Source organism: Rosa rugosa, chromosome 3, assembly GCF_958449725.1.
Source record: "Rosa rugosa chromosome 3, drRosRugo1.1, whole genome shotgun sequence".
In the NCBI taxonomy this organism is placed as follows: Eukaryota; Viridiplantae; Streptophyta; class Magnoliopsida; order Rosales; family Rosaceae; genus Rosa; species Rosa rugosa.
In genome coordinates, this window is record NC_084822.1 from 7,453,168 (window position 1) to 7,469,833 (window position 16,666).

Sequence of the window (16,666 nt, forward strand, 5' to 3'; positions counted from 1 at the left end):
AATAATTTCCCTTGGAGAAAAAAACCTACTCATGCACAGAAAAGAAGGTAATTTTCTACACAACCAAGCACCCAAAAGAAAAGAAATGAAATCGGGAAGCAAAATGAAACTAAATAAAAAGGAGCCGCCCTACCAGAAGAGGAGGCGTGCTAGGTAGTCCCGCGTTAATAGAATAAGCGGCTGAAATTGAAGTGATGTGTTTTCAACTAGTTCAGCACAATCTTCACTTCCAACATTTATTGCTCCAGCTGAGGTGTTCTCAGATAAAGGAGGCGCCTTAGAATGCATCTTTGGAGAAAGGGTTGCAAGTAGACCATGGACAACAGAGTGGATTATTTCTTTAAGTTCAGGGGATGTTGGTTCTGATAGCTCAGCTACCTGTTTATAGAGTTAATAAATCATCAAATTGCAATCAAAAGCTGTTCATATAGATAACTGTGCACTAAAAGAAGCTAAATTTGATACATTGTTAGCCACCCATACCCCCAAGGTTAGAGCACAACTATAGTAAATAGAATGCACGGATGAAGAAATTTGGTAACAATTATCAAGTGCAGTACTAAAAATTAGAGATATCAATGTAACTGTAACCTGATAATTTCCAAGTGAGTCCGAAAGTTAACCAAAAGCCACACCTCATCCCTATACATCCATGGACATGAATTAGACAGACATGTTACATATTTATTATTTTGAAACATGGGGGGAGTCAAGGATTGCATTCATGGACTACTCAGAGAGTTTAAAGCATGATGAAAAATCATTCCGTGGAAAAGGAGACAAACTATTTCACGCTGTTAGAGTTATCTGAGACTCAATATGCCAATAACATAACCTCAGTTCAAAGCTGTCTTTTTCCCCAGTTAAATCAAATGAAGATATTAGAAACTGCTACCAACCTTAAATTTCTATAATCTCGACAGGAAAAGGAAGAAACACAGCATCAATACCAATTTGGATGTATAGAGGATAAGAAGAGGAAAGTTAGACCAACTGTCACAATTTCATTTTTCTTATGTCATCCTATCAAGAAGGGGGGTTTGCAAGGAAAACGAAACATCATTGATATAGAGGTTGTATGAAAAATCCCTAGAGCAAAAGGTTCATTTCACAACATAACCACTCCCAGATGGTGTGTCCTCATCAGGCTTTAAAGACATAACAAGCTATACATTGCAGGATGGTACTGATGGTAAAATAACTAGCAGTAAAAGACCTAATAATCATCACACTTAATATAACGCTTGTTGTAATTGTATCTATCACTCGCATATGATTATATGCAAAGACCAAATTAGGAAAACATAAAGAAAATTAACTATTGTATGTTGCACAAATTGATAGAAACCTTTTCGGGCTGTAGTGATCTTAAATAGTCCAGTAAATCATTCTTTTCTTCCCCAACAAACTGTTGCATTTGAAGAGCAGCACTTTTCCTTTTGACATCGTGGAGTTCCTTCAAGAAAACAAAAAAGAGATTTGAGAATTCTTCTAAACACAAATAATTTATCAGTTGTTGAAAGAAATGGAGAAGATGTCAATCAATGCCAACCTTAACATGGGGATAGAAAAGAAAAATAAAACATGCTGTGATGATTTATTTTTCTCTGATATCTGCAAATAAAACCCAAATCCCAAGACTAGAGGTTTCCAAAACTCAATCATTACAAATCAATAGACCTTTTGGGTAGGCCAGGGACACAAAAGACAACATGATGACTCGTGTTATGAAAACCAATTTGAGGGTGAAAATTTTGAAAGAAATAGTTACGTTATGGTTCTATGGTACAAATTTGAGGCTGACATGAAAGACAATATATTGACTCTTCTTGTTACCAAATCCCTTCATTTCACCCTGATGCACTACCGATGACATGGCATGACATCAGTAGGCCAGGTCTATCAGGCACTCCAATCTCCAATATGGCGAAAACGAGCCCAATACTTAGATATCTAATCACAACCAACAACCTAACTACGTCCATGAAACATAAATGGACTGGCATCTTAAAGCGTTAGCAACTAAGCAATGACTTGTTCAAACAATTACATACAAGAAAAGTTCTTAACCCAGCCACTAGAATCAGTAAACAAATATAATCTCTAAATGCAACTTTGCTGAGGCCTAAAGAGGAATCTTGATGGATCATAGATAACACTTTCTTTCTAAAATTGTCCTTTGGTGCCTCTAACAAGGGCCTATCACTTAGTTATATCCAGAATTAAGCATGAGATATAACAAAACATTACTTGAGTTGCTTTAGCATAAAATTGTGTAAAACATTGATAAATCATGACATCTAACAAACTCATATGATTAACTCCACGGAAGATTACTATTGAATACCTTTTTGGCAGAAGACAAATGAGCCTGCAAATGAAGAATATATTGTTGAACCTCAGGTGATACTTCACCGAGGCCTTGAATATCAAGATTCTCCAATGGGTCTTCCATGACTTCTCCAGCCTTAGGTGAAAACTCGTCTTTTGCATGAAATTTGATTATATTTGCACTTTCAAGCAGCATCCCTTGTAAATCAACTTTAGAATCTTCTGATGTTTGCTTTTCAAGATTTTCTTCAGATATATCAAAGTTTCGTTCTAAGCAAAGTCTATATTCAGCATTCCTTAGAGTATATCTGTGATAAAAGGAACAAATCCATACAATGTCAAGTCCACCTCCAGAATTTTTTATTAGTTGACAAACAAACAAACTTTACTTAAAATAAAGTATGTCATCTTAAACTAGATCATAATCTGCGTTGCATAAAATGAATACTAACATCAAACTAGAATTGATTATGGAGTGGGACAAACTAAATAAAGGCTTCAATAGAGGAAAACAAGGAGGAGTTTTTTGAAAGAACCACGACAGAGTAATAGAGTTCTCTCTCGCAAGACACAAAACAAAAATGATTAAACATAGCTAAATTGTTGCTTTTGATATAAACAATTAGCATACCCAGTCATCATCGAAGAAACCAACAACTTGGAGAGTGGTTCCCATAAAGCCTCAATAACAACTTGAAACTGATCAGATGGAAGTAAGCCCAACATGCCCGAAATAGTTCTTTTCATAGCATCCACAGTCGTAGGTGGAACATCCTTTTGAATCAGGCTCACGTTCAAGGGCTCTATCTCTTGAATCAAATTTGAGAGAACCGATTTCTACAATAAAGAAAAATATAACATATTTATTGATTAATAACAACATTTCTAGGGCATGTCATTACAGGAATGTCATTGACAAATTCAAAACTAGTTTTCCCCAACAAAACCACCAAGATACATCAAAGAGTGTTTGATATTTCTTCTTAACTAAACAAATTCATTAGCATCCTAAGCTGCATTAACTTCCCTGATTGTAAAACATAAGGCTTTATATGCATGCCATAAGCTTATTACTCATACCATATGATACAAGGCTTTGAACTCACTCCCAATTCAGTTCTACATTTACAATTTTCCACCTCTTGTATCATAATTCCAGCTAAACCATATCGAAACTCAAGGTAATTGCAGCTCAACTCCACGACTGAACCCTAATTCAACAAACATAATTCCCTGAAAGTAAAACATTAGACTTTCAATGCATGGCATAAGCTAATTACTCATTCCTCGCTCCCAATTCAGTTCAACATTCACAATTTTCCATCTCTTCTATTATAATTCTAGCTTAATCATATTGAAAATCAAGTTAATTGCAGCTCTGAACTCCACAACTGAACCCTAATTTAACAAACATAATTCACAAACTTCAGATTGGAATTGAATTGGCAAAGGAGAGAGAGAGAGAGAGTTCGTAGCTGACCTTGGAGGATTGAATCGGACGTCTGAGATCGTCGAAAGGAGAAGCCGAAGAAGCGAGAACCAGGCGCGAGAATCTTCTAGGGGTAGCGACGTGGCGGAAGATAGGAGGAGGAGGAGGAGAAAAGCGAAGCAGAGGAGGAGGGAGTAGAGGAAGAGAAGAAGAGGAGGAGATGAAGGAGCGGAGAGTGGCCATGGAAATAGCCACTGGACCCTTTCTCTCTCTCTCTCTCTCTTCTCTTTTTCTTCTTCCTCTGCCGAAACCCTTTCTCTCTGTTTTGGTCTTAAACTCTATGTAAACACCAACCACAATTCGTCTCCGCAGCGGAAACTACAGCGGGTCTTCGGGTCGACCCGTCATATTGGCTGTTATACGGTTAAAATGTGTATATTGCCTGTATTTCGAGGTATTTTACACCCCACGTACTAAAAGTAATGACCCTATTTTCTCTACTTATTATTAGAAGTGTTGCTCTTTTTTTTTTCTTTTTTTTTTGACAAATAGTTATAGTGATTTCATTAAAATGAGTAAGGCCAGGATGACCATTACATATCTTTCCGCTACCATGTACAGATAGTCAAGAAGTTGTGATGCAAGAAAACATCGCGGTGATACATAGGCTAGGACCATTCATTCGACATATCATGCTCACTTATTACAGCGAGCCTATTCAACTATGAAAGCAAGCATAGTAATAGGCTAAAAGAGTAGAAAATTAAATCTTTTCCTTGCCCTTCATGTCATGGTTAGCAGGCTTCCCCGAGTGAAGATAAGATAGCACATCTTCAACAGAGACTTTGTTCTTCGATTTTGAAGGGTTCTTGTTCTTGGACCCCAATGGCTTTCCCCGTTTCTTCTTCATATTGGAGTCATTTTGGGCGACTCCCCTATGTAGCATTACCTCTATTGGAACAAGCATTCTTCCCAGTATCTCAACTAAACCCAGCGACTTTGCTAAGAACTTGACTGGAGCTACAAGCAATTTCACTTTCTTTGGTGGTGCCGGTGAGCCAGTATTGCCCACAGCTAGGTCTCCTAGCATGAGTTTCATCTTCTTTGGAGAGGCAAAAGGAGAACCATGCCTCCCTCTTTCAATGGCGACTGTTCTGCACCTGGGACTAAGGCAAGCTGCTTGTCTGCATTAGTAGGTGCCTGCAGGTTTGCATTACAAATGACCATTCGCTTTCGCATCTTGGATGAGGAATTTGGGCCAAAAAAGTTTCTTGCAATGAGGGGCAGAATGGGCGTCTGAATGCCCTAGAATTGAAATGCTCTTCCTGTGAAGTTGCACTGTGCAAAACCTGCAAAAGAACTAGGCAATTCCACACGGCTTTCCACCCCCTTTGGATCAGAGTTTTGCTCGGCTTTTCTACCTACAAAGGGGCATAAGCCCTGCTCATGAAAAATAAGATGGCAATCCCGGCAACGCCCCATCAGATTCTCGAAAATATGAGATTTCTTCAAAACACCTGGTGCCAGTTTTAGGGTTTTTGTCAGCAAGAAGGGTTTGGCAATATCATGACACTACTAGAAATCTGTTCATTTACATCACCACTATTAAATCGGTTGGAATTGCACGCGATGTAAAAAAAGCGTATAAACATTGGCTTATGAAATATCGATTTCTATTGTGATTATAAACATCGGTCGTTAAATTAACCGATGTGTATGCTTTCGTTCAAAAATTTTGAAAAAAATGCGGAGGGACTAAGTTAAAAATTTTAGAAACGCGGGGGGACTAAACTTTCATTCCCTCCAACACTTAAACTTTTTTCCCTTTCTCTGAAACTTTCGAACCCTAATTACTAACTCTCACTCCTTCCAAACCCTACTCCCTCTCTCTCCCTCTCTAGTTTCACAGGTAGCTAGCTCACACAAATCGAGCCATGGCTCCTCCCAGTATTCTCGGTCCTCCGGAGTTCCACAAACCCTCACCCACCACCACCGCTCCGCCGCCACCCTAACCCAAATCCAAACCCACCACCGGCGAACCCTTCGTGGACCTGATGGTGGCGAATTTCAACGACGTCGGAACCAAGCATGACCTCCTAATGGGCCTGACGGAGAACGACTCTGCCATGTTTCTCTCCACCGGCAACCTCTGCCTCGATCTCTTCTTCCACATCATCCCGAACACTCCAGGCGACTACCTCACCGATGGGACTCCAATGGTAGCCAGTGTCGTGTCATTGGCTTCTTCCTTTATCGCAGTCACTTTATCTTCTTGACCTTCATATTCTTCTTCGTTTTTAACAAAACTAAGGCACGCGCCGAGTCTGTGACTTTGTTTTGCAGTCTCGCCCTTGAGAGGGAAGAAGCACATGGCTCACACAATTGCTCGCGCCACTCTGGGCCTCACTCAGATTTCTCCGGTCTTTGAAGCCCCAAAGGTTTTGCTCTGCTCCGTTTCGCTGAAATATTTGGAATTCTAAAATTGCTTGGCATGCATGTGTTATTTGTATAGAGATTTTGTTATCTGGATTAGTTTTTGGTGTTAATTTTGGGAAAATAAAAATTTGATCTAGAACTCTTCGTAGCTGTTCATGATTGTTCTTATTAGTTGTTTGATTGATCTTGAGCTTTATATATGTAAAGGATCGATCTATTTTGATGTGGTAATTCGATTTTTGTGTTTATGTGATTGAATTTTGTGGAATTGAAGCTATACATAATATGTGAGCGATTTGATTTGATTGTAACTGGATTTCGTTGTGTGATATATTGATTTGATTGTGATTTATGAAGCTCACTTTCGCGACGAAAGAGATTGATGTAACGGATTGGGTGGGGTGTTGGCTGAGGTCTGTCTGAGGAGGACTTCACACCAAAGTCTGGCCAGTCAACGGTTGTTAGGCTTCCTGGTCTTGGCTCGAAGAGGGTTGGCTTGTTTGGGCTTGGACAATTTGCTTCGTCTACAGAAGCTTTTAAGGGTCTTGGGGAGGCTGCTGCAGCAGCGGCAAAGACTGCTCAAGCAAGTGATATTGCTATTGTGCTTGCTTCCTCGGAGGGGCTTTCTGCGAAATCTTGCAAAGCTTCTGCGATAGCATCTGGTACTTTGATAGAGAAATTTTTTATTCTAGGTTCAACTGTTCAAGTTATGGTGATAGTTGTTATAAACAGTGTGGAATTGCTCGACTTGTTGTAGGAGCTGTTTTGGGTATATATGAAGACAATAGGTATAAATCTGAGTCAAAGAAATCAGCTCTCAAGTCTGTGGACATTCTTGGTCTTGGAACTGGCCTGAACTTGAGAAGAAGCTCAAGTATGCTCAAGATGTTGCTTCTGGAATAATATTTGGGAAAGAGCTCACGAATTCACCTGCCAATGTTCTCACACCTGGTTCGTTTTAGCTCTACTATTGCCATTTTGGTGGGCCATACTTGTAATTTTTATGTTGATTGAGTTATATCTAGTATTGAATGGATGTGATGATCATTATGTATTCAGGGAAACTAGCAGAAGAGGCCTCAAAAATTGCTTCCTTATATAGTGATGTTCTATCTACATAAATATTGAATGAAGAGCAATGCAAATTGAAATCGTAAGTTATTTCTTTTTCTAGAATTCTAGTTGTTGAATGTTGAATTGTTGATGTCTTGATGATATATATATATATATATATATATATATATATATATATATATATATATATATATATATATATATATATATATATATTCATTATATTGTGCTATTGCCGATTTACCGATTATGTTTACAATGAGATTGGCTGTTAATCTGAAAGTTGAAAGCTTGAGAGTTGAATGCTTTCCTGGGTAAGTTAATCTGCCTTAATTTGCAGGCTTGGTGATTGTATTCAGATATTCTTCTTCTTCAATTCATCAATTGCCCCACCTCCTTTAATTCACATATTTCACTATGACAGAACAAATGGAGGACTTTGAGATTTCAAACCACTGAGCTTCTCTCTATTTTGCTTCAATACCAAAAATCTACTTTCTCTTGGTAAGAACTTCTACTCCCTGTTAAATTCCTGTTCTTAAATCTATTCAAGGTTCTTGTGGAATGCACTTTTGATAATTACCCAGCTTTGGTAACCCCTTTAGGATGGATAGGACTGGAATTGTACTTTTTTACTGCACTCCGAGTGTTTGATGTTATGCCTCAAAGACAACACCCAAGCTGAACCAGTGGGCTATTCTATGATTTTTGAAAAACCTATACTCCTTGTTTTACTCTCAGTTTTTGACAGCTTAAAGTAGACTCTTCAATGATCATTTTGAGCTTGGTTTCACAAAAAACGGAGTTAAAATGAGATACTTGTGCTTTTTTGAAGTTACTGCACTGTTTCAGGATTTCTGCAGAATCCAGCTTTTCTGTAATTTCAGATTCTTGTTTGACCCTCCATTTGAACTTCTATCAGCATGAAACTTTGCAAAATAGTAGCTTTGCATGTCTTGATAAAATCTGGAAAGTTTTGCTTGAAATCATTGAAAGACAAATTGTTGGTGAAATTTCCTTGCTTGTTACCAGTTTTCTGAAATTTTCTCAAACTTGCAGCTTATTGTTGCAAACAATTGATTTGAGAACCTTTACACTTATTTTTCTGTCCTCGATCTTTAGTGAGTCGGATTAGACATGCAAAGCATGCCTTGAAACTTAACTTCAGTTCGAAAGGCTTAGAACACTTATTGTTTGTTCTGTTGTCTTTCTACCATGTTTTGAACTTCCAAGAACAATAGAGTAGAATTCTTTCACAATCTTGAAATCATCTTTGCATCGTGTTCGAGTAATCTGTAAAGAAATTTTACTTATTGATTGCAGCATACTTTCCTATGTTTTCTTTTTCTTTTTTACTGTGGAGCTGAAAAAGTTATCATCATATGATGCTCCACTTATACTTCGTCTTCTTGAAAGCTTTATTAAGGAATTTTCTGCTTGTTAGTGCATCATACGCAAACTTTAGGTCCAGGGTTCATTGACTTGGGCATGTAGGTAGTACTTATTATTGGGCCAAGTTGCCTCTGGGTGTTAAGGAATGATATTTATGTGGTTTTTCTATCTCTTGTTATTTATTTCTTTTATTAATCAAGTTTTAATTAGTATACATTTAATTGTTCGTGGGGAATTCTCTAGCAACTACAAAGTACTGCGTCTTTACTTTTTTACCGAAAGGAATCTTTGAACAGGTAACTTGTCAATGAATATGATTATGTTGGAACTAATTATACGCTAGACCAGATATTAGAAGTGTTTATAGAAGACAACCTCTATCGTTGGTGATGAAGCTCTGTATCTCCTATAATTTTAGTGGTTTCTTTAAGATCAAATTGATTTTAGGAACAATGTTTTTGTTCTTATTTAGTTGCTGAGAAATTGTGGGGGAAAGTGCATTATGAAGGTCTTGAAATTGTTTACTTGGTAGGTTGGAGTGGTGTCGAAGAGTGAGGCTATTCAAATGGTCGATGAGGCAGACCTTGATTTGGTACGTACTTTGCTACTAACTCATTTTATTTTATTATGAACGCTGTTATCTACTGCATATAGATTTTGCATGCATTTAAATCATGATGGCTGCCATAGGTCTTGGTTTAGTTTGTTCTGTTGGTAGAAATTGGTAAAAGAACCAGAAATTGGTAAGAGAACCAGAAATGCTAGTCTTCTTTTGAATGTTTATTTTGCTTGAAAGTGAGGGTTTGTAAATGTTTATTTTGCTTGAACTTGACATATCAAAGTTTCATACTCTGCACTTATTAGTGCATTTATGATGGAGTTGGAAGTTGAACACCTGTTATCCAGGTTTATATGTGATCCTTTTATTGGAAATTCTACATGATTTTCAGATTATTTGAGTACTTATTTTATCAAGTGTTGCTGTTTCAGTGTGATTATGATGGTCTGCAATTATCAACTAGCCCATTTATAGAGAGGAATATGGAATTTCTTATTGAGTGCATGGATGATTTGTCAATGGAACAGCAGAATGTATATCTTCTCTTGACCTGAAATTGACGAGGTGCGCATTGAAGTGGCTGATTATATGCAGAGTTTGGTGTAGGACTTTTGGCTACTAACATGATTTTGAGTAAGGCTAGTTTTTTGCTTTGAAGGAAAGTTTGGTGTATGTAGAACTGATGTAGTTGGTTGCTAATATGTTTATGGGCTAGCCTTTGTAGGTTTTGGGGTTTTATTTTGTGAATTATGTAGAATCATGAATGAAGATGAGAAAATTAATGGAAAGTCCCAATTTTTGGATGATGAAAAATGTATTTCTAGATATTTTCCCACCACCAGCAGCTAGATAATTATTTGCACATCATTGTTATATATATGAACTGATGTATATAAATGGGAAACAAAACACTAATGTCCAAGAAAACGATGTCAATTCAGAGATTACAAATCAGTACCTAAAATTGGACTGATGTCTCATGATTATGAACATATCGAAATGTCACCCAAAAATCGATGTACACAAAACCAATGGACATCGATCTAAACACCAAACCGTTATCTACTGTCAACATACAAAGCAGCTGTTATAAAGTAAACCGATTTACCATGAAATACAGGACATCGGTTTTGAAAAATAGAAATGATGTCTACAAAACTACTAGACATCGTTTCAACTAACGAAAAACGATGTTCCTAGTAACATAAAACATCATTCTTAATAGATTAACTGATGTTACCTAAAGGCACATACATCGTTCTCAGGAGAATAAGGCGGCAAGATGCACTTAAAAATGGACACGAATAAACAAAAAATTTTGGAGACTGATGTCTACGAGAGTATTAGACATCATTTTTGAAATTGTAATCGATTTAAATGTTCACTTAGGTATTGTTCGAGATATACTTTATTAAGCATAAAATGTGAAAATATGAAGAATTAAATATAGTTAACATATAAGATTATGATGATTATAACGATTATACATCGATTTGTGTTTTAGAATCGATGTTGGTCGTTGTCTGGGACATCGGTTAAAAACGCGCTTATACTGATGTCTGCATCTTTTACATCAGCCACTAAGAGATCGGTCAGAATTTAGTTTTACATCGGTTCTGGACTGATGTAAATGAACAGAATTCTAGTAGTGTGAGCCACATGAACCCTAACATTTCATGTGGCCTTGAAGAGTTTGTCATCCATTTTCAGAAACCTACATGCAATCGAGACAATATTGACGATTGTGTTCTTCACCTCCAAAGCCGGCAGTATATTGCGCAGTTTCACCCAAAAGAAAAGTTCATCCATCTGAACTGCAGCAAGGGATTCCAAGCCATCATACTCCTGAATGATGACAGGTGCTCTATGCAAATACCGTTGTCCACCTCTAAGGACCTTGTTCCGGTCTTTACGCAGGTCGAATGAGAAAACAAAACGCTTCTATGTTCTTTCCTGAACCTTGAAGGTAGCGTTCAGGACCCAAATGAGTTTGAAATGCTGCTGCAGATCTAGTGCAGTGAACAACTTCGAGGTCAGAGAGACTGCAAGGAGGTAGGCCTGCGAACCAAGTCGGGTTTCAGTGCCAGGTAACTTAGAGATGTCCACAACATCATCGCCTAGGAGAGCCAGCGATGATGCAAAGCTAGCAGCAACATCATCGATTGTGGACATGGTGAATGCATTCGAGAAAGCAGATGCAGTGTTTAGGGTTTGGGGCATCAGAGCGGCGCCTAGGGCTCTTTGAAGTGTTGCTCATTTAGACTAGAATAAATGGTGTATGGTAGCTGTATTTTGGTATTTTAGATCCTTTGAAGCACTCACACACAAAGAGCGGAAAAAATGAGGCTGGTGCTAATGATGGGTTCGTATACCTAGAGCGAATGGCAGTATCATAGAAAAAATAATAATAAAAAAATGGACAAACTCGTCTTTTCCGTGCTGGCTCGATACACTATTACTAACTACTAAGCCATGAACAATGATTTAGCAATTTTAGTATATAGAGAATGTCAAGTCCTATAAAAAATAAAAATTACTTCTCATAAAAATTATGAGAAATTCTACAGTATATTAATATATGACATATATACAATTATTACTTTTAGAAATTAATTACTCAAATGAGAACCTTCTACAATTACCATTTTTATGATTCAATTACTCAAATGATAAATCTATTTTACTCTAACGAGGATCTTATTTATCTTAATGAGGACTTTTTTCTAATTATCTACTTTACTCTAATGAGAACTTTATTTACCTTAATGAGAACTTTTTTCTAGTTATCACATTAGTCCTCAAATTGATAACATAAGTCCTCAAAGTGGTAAATATTACATGAAATTGAACATTTATGAGAAATGTTAACGTACTATAGCTTTATCCGTAAATTATATGTGAAATAAGTCATCATGAACACATGAATTATGGCTATATGTGTGTGAATGGATGTTATTCGTCCTATTTGTTCATATTATTGTTTTATTTGAGATACTGGAATGAATTAATCAATAAAGAATATAAAACAATTATTTATCCAGAAAAAAAAAACTATTTTTATAGTTCATATTTGAGATTTAGGATTCGAATTCGACATTAGATAGTTAAGTTATAGTTTTTAGCTACATGTTTAGTGATTGATATAATTTTTTGGGCTAACTACTGTTTAGTTCCTGAAGTATGACTTCGTTCTCATTTCAGGCCCTGTCTTTCTAATTTAATCCCAAAAGTCCCTAAACTCAAAATTTTCAGTCCAACTGATCCATTCCCTCCATTTCATCTGGTTGCTTGCTGACATGTCAGTTTTCGACTTGCCAGCTCAGCGCCACGTAAGACGCCAATTTTGTAAACTGACGAATTTGCCCCTGCTTCAGTTTCTTACAAAATTCCCTCCAATGGTTAAATACCTCACCACAAATCCTCAAATATTCATCGACAACAAAAACACATTTCATCTTGCTCCTCAATTCATCAACAAAAGCATTCACTCATAAAAATCCATGAACTGAAAATAAGAACACTTTCATTCATAATAGGCATAGTATTTGCAGCAACCTAACGAAAAAGCTCTAACGTAACAAAAACCAAAATTAGAGCATTACATCCCTCATAAATTGTTCAGATCTGTTTGAAATTTAGCTCTAATCATCTTAACAAAAGATTAGAGCTAGCAACTAAGTGACACAACACATAGTTGCACAAAAAAGGATGTCAACAATGAAATTGTTGTCGATGCTAGACATTGAGTCATACTTCCTATTTTCCATCTCTTGTAACTGACCTTTCTTTGATCCTCTGAGATGTCCTTGTTGAAGTTGCAGCCTGCTTGCTTGATGCTGTTGAAGGTTGTGGAGGCCTTGAACTCATAAGTCTGGCTAGGGCAGATGTAGTTTGGGCTGGCCTGGAGCTTGTAGGTCTGGTTGTAGATTGTGCAGGCCTTGATGTGGATGCCTTTGCAGCTTTGGCAGCAGCAAACTTTTTCTACACAAATAACCATTAAATTAAGTCAGCAACTGGTCAAACAAGGAGCAGCTAAACATTATAACTCAAGACAATCTTACCCTTTGATACTCTGCTCTCTCCCTTGCTTTCTTCCTCAATTCATTTGCAAACATATGACCTTTCTTCCCTCTCTTGGCCTGCAGCAAGCAATAACAGTTTCATTGTGTTATAAATTGACTTTTCTTTGTCATATCAAATCAGTTCAAAGCATCCTAAAATCAAAAATACCTGATAAGAACCTTGACCTTCTTCATTGCTGACCTTCCTCTTCTTGTTTTCCTTTGGTGGCAAGTGCCTTTGACAGGTTTTAACATTATGGCCTACTTGGTGACAATTCCCACACTTGAGGGATCTCTGCTGTCTTCCAAGCTTATCATCAGTTGTTTGAAGCTTTTCAGAGGAATCCTTAATCTTTTGTGTCTTAGGCCTACCCGGCTGCCTTGAATATGCTGGAGGTAAGATTGGTGGATCTTCACATCTTCCCCACAAGTCCATGCTGTTAACAGCTCTTATGAAATTACTGTATGCTCTTGAAATAACAATCAGCAACATAGTCATCTGGGTCTTGCCTCCTAAAGTGTATGGCTGAAACTGCATGCTTGCATGAGATTCCAGTCAAGTCTCACCTCTTGCAACTGCATATCCTCAACCTTAGATTGACAACATTCTTGTTTCGTTCTATATTCTCAACCTCAGCTTCATCCCCACTATTGAATGTTGGAGTACAGTCAGTTGCAGCCTTCACCTTGCTCTTCTCCAACACTTGCCTTGGCTTAGGGAAAATATTTCCTTCATATACCTCCATTTTTGCCCTTTTCACCTGAATCCTCTTCATAAGCTTCAATCTTATGTCTTCAAACATGCTGACTGGTGGCTTGTTTCTAGCTTCCACAATCCATGAGTTGAAACCCTCACATAGGTTGTTGTCCATAATGTCACAGTTGCTGGTTGTGTTGAAGAACGCCCTACACCAATGTTTGGGAGGCCTCTCATCTTCTGCAAAACCAAAACAGCAGTTAAAAAATGCAAACAAAATAAACCCTATACTTGTAAAAATAGATTGTATTCAAATATCTGTCATCTAATTGTAAGCATCCTCATTAAGGACTTTCATCTCCTCTATGTCATTAAGATAGTAAGGCATAGTAGTGGACTTGGCACATTTCCACATATGATCCTTCATCACTTTGCCAGGGAAAAGTTTTGTGAAGTTAGTCCACATATGCCTGACACAAAATTGGATATGTGCACTTGGGACCACCTTATCAAATGCAAGTTTGAGCCCTTTTTGCTTATCACTAATAATAACCCATCCAGCTCCATCCTCCTTGATCTCCAAGTCCTTGCATAAAAGTTCCAGCTAGAAACCAAATCCATGAGTCCTTATTCTCCATCTCCATTGCATATGCAACAACCCAGCTTGTGTTATTGGCATCTAAACCCACTGCTGTTAAAAGTTATCCCCCACAAGCACTTTTCAAGTGTGCACCATCCAAGCTAATCACACTTCTACATCCAGCCTTGATTCCATTCTTCAGGGCTCCCAAAGAAATGTATATTCTTTTGAAGACTGGATTCTTGGAAGTGCTGCTAAAATCACACTTAATATCCACTGTAGTATCTGGATCAGCCCTCTTCAGCTCATTTCCATAGTTTCTCAACCTTGGAAATTGATACTTTATAGAGTAGTCAACTTCCAGCAAAGCTGCCCTCTTCACCTTATAAGCCATTTGGCTTGAAACCCTTGCTCTAATACTGGCTGACATTGTCTTAGCTAGTGAATTTGCAACACCAAATGACAATTTGATTAAACTCACATTCAAATAGCTTATAAGAAAGAAATCTCAACCATGAACGTTTCAAGTAAATATACCTGGTTTTCAATGTTCATTGAGAGCAATCTGGTCTTTGAACTTTGCTACTAAGAATCTCTGTTTCACCGTGTTGTTGTTATACTTCCTTGTGCAATTGTGTTTTGGATTGTAACCCTTGATCATCAAAGTATCCTCATGCTGCATTTTTGAAGTACACAGCTCGAATGGGTAATCTTCCTCCTTGCATATGACCCTTAGTCTTACTTTGTCATTCTTCAAAAAAAATATACTCCCAGCCGCCTTGTACAACCATCTCCCGAAGAGCATCTCTCAAAATTTGAACTGTGCCGAACATCATCCCCAACTTGAAAACAGGCCTTCTCATATCAGTTTTAGGGTTAAAGTACAACCATATCTCCTACTTTTCTCCATCAGAGTTGACAATATAATTAGGTGGTTCCTCATCAGACTCTTGTTCAGCAAACATGTCTTCATTATCTTCAAAATCTGGTTCCTCATATTGCACACTAGACCTCTCTCCAATAGTACCTCCACTCTCTCCTTTTCTGTGTGAAGCCTCTTCATGCTCAACATCATCCAACCAGTCATCATTATCTACCCCGTATTGGTCATAGTCATCATCCTCTGCTATAGGATTGTAAGCATCATCCTCACTGCTAGCTTTCCCATCTTCATCTTCATGGTCAACCTCAATGCCTTCACCACCACCATATGACTGAAGATAATCTAGAAGGTCAACACCTTGCAGCCCTTGCCTTTCATTGTCTACACCATTACTTGACTGCCCTACACCAATTGAACCTACTCCTAAACCACTTGAACCTGCTCCTACATCACTTGAACCTGCTCTAACACCACTTGAACCTACTCCTACACTTGACTGCCCTATACTTCTTGAACCTTGCACACCACTTGAACCTTGCCCTACACCACTTGGACATTGCTTACCACTTTCATTACCCTTATCAGATGGTATTGTATATTACAGCAGCTTTTGTTTCCCTTTTTCCTTTGGATCAACTCCACAAGCATTGCTAGCTTAGGTAGGCACATGGTCCTCCAGCTCCCGAATCACAACTCCATTGTTAGGTCTAGGTCTAGGCTCATCGGGTAGCTCTTCTATTACAACACTGCTACCAACTTGACTAAAAAAGAAGTCTTCATAAATGAACAAGTCATCATCTATATCTTCTGGTCCCTTGTGGTCCAAGTACAGAATTATCAGTCTTCATAAATGAACAAGTCATCATCTATATCTTCTGGTCCCTTGTGGTCCAAGTACAGAATTATCAGTCTCCAAAAAGGAACAACAGTACACATAGTGACCACATCCAAATCAGTCACCAACTTAGCCAACTAGTCTCCTTCATCACCAATCCGATACCAATAATCAATCCTTTGATCTGCGTTAGTTGGATTTAGCTGCTTCACCATATTATTAACTTCAACAAGGGACATCCTATCTTTGTCCACATTGTCATAGTAATCTACCTTCCCTCCAACATAGTTGTTGCCACTTATGCGCCATCCATGGAATATCTTCACTGTAAAATAGTCTGGATGAGCTGCATAGGTCAATGAAAAGCATTAGTTACTTAACCTAATAGC

The 16,666-nt window shown here is 37.8% G+C and overlaps 1 protein-coding gene and 1 long non-coding RNA gene across 3 annotated transcripts in view; one reads left to right on the forward strand and one right to left on the reverse strand.

The window, feature by feature from the left end:
* LOC133738496 (uncharacterized) overlaps positions 1-16,666 on the reverse strand; it is an 80,847-nt gene that overhangs the window by 1,072 nt on the left and 63,109 nt on the right. The window contains exons 2-6 of the mRNA XM_062166054.1: positions 3,812-4,035; positions 2,963-3,168; positions 2,348-2,639; positions 1,349-1,456; positions 134-378 (exon numbers count right to left, since the gene is read on the reverse strand). Of these exons, the coding sequence (XP_062022038.1) occupies positions 134-378; positions 1,349-1,456; positions 2,348-2,639; positions 2,963-3,168; positions 3,812-4,003 (1,043 nt within the window). The 5' untranslated portion in view covers positions 4,004-4,035. The remainder of the gene's footprint in view (positions 1-133; positions 379-1,348; positions 1,457-2,347; positions 2,640-2,962; positions 3,169-3,811; positions 4,036-16,666) is intronic.
* On the forward strand, positions 5,493-10,032 carry LOC133739424 (uncharacterized). 2 transcript variants are annotated; one of them, XR_009860614.1, is made up of 7 exons: positions 5,493-6,198; positions 6,554-6,858; positions 6,954-7,147; positions 7,256-7,349; positions 7,611-7,774; positions 9,195-9,254; positions 9,653-10,032. It is a non-coding gene; the product is annotated as an uncharacterized LOC133739424 (long non-coding RNA). The 2 variants fall into 2 exon arrangements; XR_009860613.1 differs by having other exon boundaries at positions 5,497-6,198; positions 7,695-7,774.